General features: G+C 46.1%; 1 protein-coding gene across 1 annotated transcript; it reads right to left on the reverse strand.

Moving 5' to 3' along the window:
* Positions 1 to 3,526: 3,526 nt before the first annotated feature.
* Positions 3,527 to 4,899, reverse strand: LOC123075483 (F-box protein At5g49610-like). Its single transcript, XM_044498077.1, has one exon. It carries the CDS (start codon positions 4,769 to 4,771, stop codon positions 3,671 to 3,673), a length of 1,101 nt encoding a protein of 366 aa, XP_044354012.1. The 5' UTR covers positions 4,772 to 4,899; the 3' UTR covers positions 3,527 to 3,670.
* Positions 4,900 to 5,461: the final 562 nt, after the last annotated feature.

A 5,461-nucleotide genomic window follows, 5' to 3' on the forward strand; every position in this document is an offset into this window, starting at 1 on the left:
ACATCACCTTCGCAGGAATCCTCTTCTTGGGGGGCTGGCCGTCAACATCACCAGGGTCATCTCGTCTGATCTTATACCGCAATGCACCGCATACCGGGCATGCGTTCAAATCCTTGTACGCACCGCGGTAGAGGATGCAGTCATTAGGGCATGCATGTATCTTCTGCACCTCCAATCCTAGAGGGCATACGACCTTCTTTGCTGTGTATGTACTGTCGGGCAATTCGTTATCCTTTGGAAGCTTCTTCTTCAATATTTTCAATAGCTTCTCAAATCCTTTGTCAGGCACAGCATTCTCTGCCTTCCACTGCAGCAATTCCAGTATGGTACCGAGCTTTGTGTTGCCATCTTCGCAATTGGGGTACAACCCTTTTTTGTGATCCTCTAACATGCGATCGAACTTCAGCTTCTCCTTTTGACTTTCGCATTGCGTCCTTGCATCGATAATGACCCGGCGGAGATCATCATCATCGGGCACTGGTTCCTCTTGATCTTCAGCAGCTTCCCCCCTTGCAGCATCATTGGGCACATCGTCTGGTTCCTCTTGATCTTCAGCAGCTTCCCCCATTGCAGCATCACCGTATTCAGGGGGCACATAGTTGTCATCGTCCTCTTATTCTTCGTCGTCTTCCATCATAACCCCTATTTCTCTGTGCCTCGTCCAAACATTATAGTGTGGCATGAAACCTTGTAAAGCAGGTGGGTGTGAAGGATTTTCCGGTCAGAGTAAGACTTCATATTCCCACATATAGGGCATGGACAACACATAAAACCATTCTGCTTGTTTGCCTCAGCCACTTCGAGAAAATCATGCACGCCCTTAATGTACTCGGAGGTGTGTCTGTCACCGTACATCCATTGCCGGTTCATCTGCGTGCATTATATATAATTAAGTGTGTCAAAAACCATTACAGAACATCATGAATAGATAATTAAGTGACCAAATTAATAGAAGTTCATCATCACATTAAAACCAAAGTACATACATAGTTCTCATCTAACAACATATATATAGATCTCCAGAGCATCTAATTAATTAAACCATACATTGAAACTATGTAAAACATTTCAATGCGAAAACAAATGCGATCATAATCGCAACCAAGGTAACAATTGATCCAACGGCATAATGATACCAAGCCTCGGTATGAATGGCATATTTTCTAATCTTTCTAATCTTCAAGCGCATTGCATCCATCTTGATCTTGTGATCATCGACGACATCCGCAACATGCAACTCCAATATCATCTTCTCCTCCTCAATTTTTTTATTTTTTCTTTCAAGTAATTGTTTTCTTCTTCAACTAAATTTAACCTCTCGACAATAGGGTCAGTTAGAATTTCCGGTTCAACCACCTCCTAGATAAATAAAATCTATGTCACGTTGGTCGGTATATTTGTCATAAACAATAAATGAACCAAATAGTTATAAAAAGATAAGATATACCACATCCAAATTATAGACAGGACGAGGGCCGACGGGGCGGATACCAAAACCATCGCACTATGTAATAAGAAGGAATAATAAAAGTAACAAAATTAGACAAGTAACTATCTAAAGTAAGAATTTTTTCCTTTCAGAAAGAAGATAAGAACAAGAGGCTCACCACGGTGGTGCTGGCGACGATCGGCGCGGGCGATCGACGGCGGTGAAGACGGGGACGGGACGTGACGGACCGCTAAACCTAGACAAATCTCGGGGAAAATGGAGCTCGGAGGTCGAGTTTCGAGAGGAGAAAGATTAACTAGTGTGGCTCAGACATTTCATCGAACACCCCATGTGCATAGGAGGTGAACTAGAGCACCCAAATGCCCTCCCCTCGCCGGCCAGAAAAAACAGAGCACTGTGGAGTGCTCTGCTGTGGCGATGGGGTATATATAGGGAACTCATTGGTCCTGGTTCGTGGCACCAACCGGGACTAAAGGCCTTTGGTCCCGGTTGGTGCCACGAACCGGGACCAATGACCACCTTTAGTCCCGGTTGGTGGCACCAACCGGGACCAAAGGCCTTGTGCTGCCCCGCGTCAAAAGTTTAGTCCAACCTCGCTAGTTGAGAGGGCTCGAGAGTGGTTTATAAGCGCTGTTGCGCCCACCATCTCGAGCTCCTCTCAACTGCAGGCTTTCAGGCCTAACCGTTCTCTTTGCCTGTGTGGCCTACTGGGCCTTCTGCGGGCCTGAATCCTGGCCCACGGATGGGTTTCAAGTCGTATTCAGGCCGTGGTGGCCCAGTAGGTGGCATAATTTTTTTTCTCTGTTTTTTGTTTTCTCTTTTGCTTTATTTGTTTTGTTATGTTTCTACTTACAACAAAAAACTTATTTATTTTATTTCTAATTACTTATGTATTTTACTTTAGTTATTTTATTTTTATTTATTTTACTGCTGCTATTTTTATTTATTTTACTGCTGCTATTTTTATTTAATTTATTAAGGTTTATTTATTTTAGTTACTATAGTTTATTTTATTTTATTTTATTAAGGTTTATTTATTTGATTAAGGTTTATTTATCTTATTTACTATAGAAAAATGAACATAGATGCGCCTATAGAGAAAATTCAACCTAAATTCATAATAAATTTCTATGAAATTCAAAGAAATTTACTGTGAATTTAGGTCAAATTCCCTGTATAAGGGCATCTATTTTCACTTTGAGAGGAGCTCAACAAGGCAGAGAGGGACGTGCTTATAAACTGGTGTGAGCGCCCTTCGGTTGGCGAGGTGGGACAAAACACTGGCCGCAACTAGGACCAGCCCTTTAGTCCCGGTTCGTGGTATAAACCGGGACTAAAGGGTGGTGGGCCAGGAGCGTGGCCCATTGGTCCCGGTTTGTCCCATCAACCGGGACCAAAGGGGCCGGACGAACCGGGACCAATGCCCTCACGAGGCCCGGCAGGCCCCTGGCCGCACGAACCGGGACCAATGCTCGCATTAGTCCCGGTTCGTGACTGAAACGAGACTAACGTGAATATTGCCCTGTAGCCAAAACCCAGTTTTTTACTAGTGTAATGACCATATTAAGGATCGAACATATTTTGGCCAAAGAGAAACAACTTATATATGCACCTATGGTGTGAAATGTAACCAGGCTCTCCAAAAAGGGTTATGCAGCAGAAAGTTGGCTGTCGGATTTGTGCGGCAAAGCAGAGCCGCTCAAATTTGAGCATCTAACACTGGCACATAATACATATTTTTTGTTTCACATCAACTGGGGCATAATACATAATATAGTAACAAATGATTGGTCGTCTTCCGACAGCACATTAGACTGCCAGAGTAAGTGCTAAGAACAGCGCTAGATAAAAGAGCAAAATAGTTCTTCGGTTCAAGATAATGGGAACATCACGCAGAATAGTGAGTCCATATTTCAAACATACATCAAAATTACTTGATAAATTTAGAATTAACATGCATGGTAGCCACTTCCTTCAACATGGAATGGTATGGATAAGCATAAATTTCATGCAACTATGAAACGGTCTGAGTTTTATATGCATCAACAAAGAGGCTAGTAGGTTTATAGTCGATCGGATTCAAATCATACATATTGCAGCTCATGAGGATACAACCATCTAGGTGGCGGTGCTAAGAAGCTCCGGCATATAGTCGATGTGATTCAAATCACACATATCGCAGCCTTCAGATTAAAAACGGAACATTCACAAAATTACCGTCTAGTGTTGGAAAAAAGCATGTGGAACAAGAGTTTGTTTGAGCTGCAATTGAGTAGGAAACACTTCCTTGCGATGGAAAGTGGCAACCAACTTGCCATCCATGTCAACCTGAAGTAGCCACCCCGCAAATTTGACCAGCACGAGCAACTCACCATTTCCAGGCACGACCACTGCATACCTAGAACCTTCAAGCATTCCACACATCATGTTGATCTCAGTAACCGGCAATGCAATCTTGCACTTGAAGGTCCAGACCTCGTTTTCATAGTCCAGCAACATCCAGATATCAATGATAGTTACACCATCACTACATATGTACATGCCGAGCACACGATCCATCTCAAACAGCGCATTGTAGCGAGGGGCAACTGGAGCAACTGGAGCGCGCATCTGCCGGAACAATTCGGTTGAGGTGTCAAAAACCACGATATTGTTGCTTCCAATCTCACGTTGCTCTGAGGGGCAATGCAGGCTGCCACGTAATAAGACAGGTTGCCCACTGCTGCAATACACTTCCTTCGCCTCCGGCTGCCACCCGATGTTCCTCGGTGGTTGGACTTGGACGGAGCCCAATGTGAAGATGTAGCAGGCATCCTTGCCGTTGATTTCCTGATTTTCAAGATACATCAGTACTCGGTACTCACCAGTAGGATGGTGCCTGTACATTCCCAAGATGACGTAGCCAGAAACAATTGGCAGGCGAGCCGACTGGCGAGTGGCCGGGTTGCAGATACAGAAGTAGGTGCCGGTTGTGTCATGGGAACAGAGGAGGAGGAGACCGTCACAGGAGTAATACAGGCCACAGACCCTATTCTCAAGCCGGGTCACGCGTTGGAGCTGGGCGTCGGCGGCCCGGTGGTCGAAGGTTACGATGCTTGGGTAGCCAACATCGCGGCTGAAGGCGACGGGGAGCACGGGCTGGTGGGCATGGTGGGCGAGGAGGAAGTCATGTGCGGAGGTGGCGTGGTGCCAGGCGCGACAGACAGCGCGGCAGCGGAGGAGAGCTTTGGGGGGCAGGCGGACGAGGATCTCCCAGATCACGATCTCGTATGGGAGCCCGCGATTGGCACGCGCCGATACTGATCTTGCGGCCTCCGCCATGGTCGCTGGCTAGGAGCCTGCCGATCCCCGTCCGAGGAGCAGGAGCAAGAAGGGTTTGTGGCGGCAGAGGCACGCCGCCGGCTAGGTGGCTCCCGGCTGCCGATCCCCGTCCCAGGAGCAGATCAAGAAGGGTTTTTGGCGCCGGGCGAAGACGGCGGAGGTCGTACGCCGGTAGGGTAATAATTGGGAACGAACATGGGCTGGGCTTTAGACTATGTTTTTTTATAGTATGGCCTTTAGCCTATTTTCGATTTGCATGTTCATCGATCGATTCAGTTTTCGTTTCATTTATTCCCTCAAAAGTGTCTCGAATTATTTTTTATTCCCTCAAAAAATAAAGATTCATTTTTTGTTTCTCTTGAAAATCGAATACCACGTTTGGGAGTTTTGTTTTCACAATTGCATTCAGTGAAGAAAAATATTTTATTTCTACATGAAACCGATAAAAATGTAGATCTGTAATTAATTTAATGTCTGTTATTACGATGCTGCTAAGCGTGGGCCGGGCTGATCATAAACCAGCGCTCGGCTCGCAGCAGCGCGCCTGTCACCACATGCGACACACTACCAGACACTTGCAGTTTGAGTGACGGCCTGCCATTGGCATGCACCCCATGGCAGCATCGGTGAATAGCCTGCAGCTCCGGCACAGGCCATGACGAGAGGAGGACGGGGCGATCGACGGTGACA

This window comes from Triticum aestivum, chromosome 3D, assembly GCF_018294505.1.
Source record: "Triticum aestivum cultivar Chinese Spring chromosome 3D, IWGSC CS RefSeq v2.1, whole genome shotgun sequence".
Classification (NCBI taxonomy): domain Eukaryota; kingdom Viridiplantae; phylum Streptophyta; class Magnoliopsida; order Poales; family Poaceae; genus Triticum; species Triticum aestivum.

What these genes read in the sequence shown, in the direction of transcription:
- LOC123075483 (XM_044498077.1), bottom strand. Translation starts at nt 4,771, where the DNA reads ATGGCGGAGGCCGCAAGATCAGTATCGGCGCGTGCCAATCGCGGGCTC.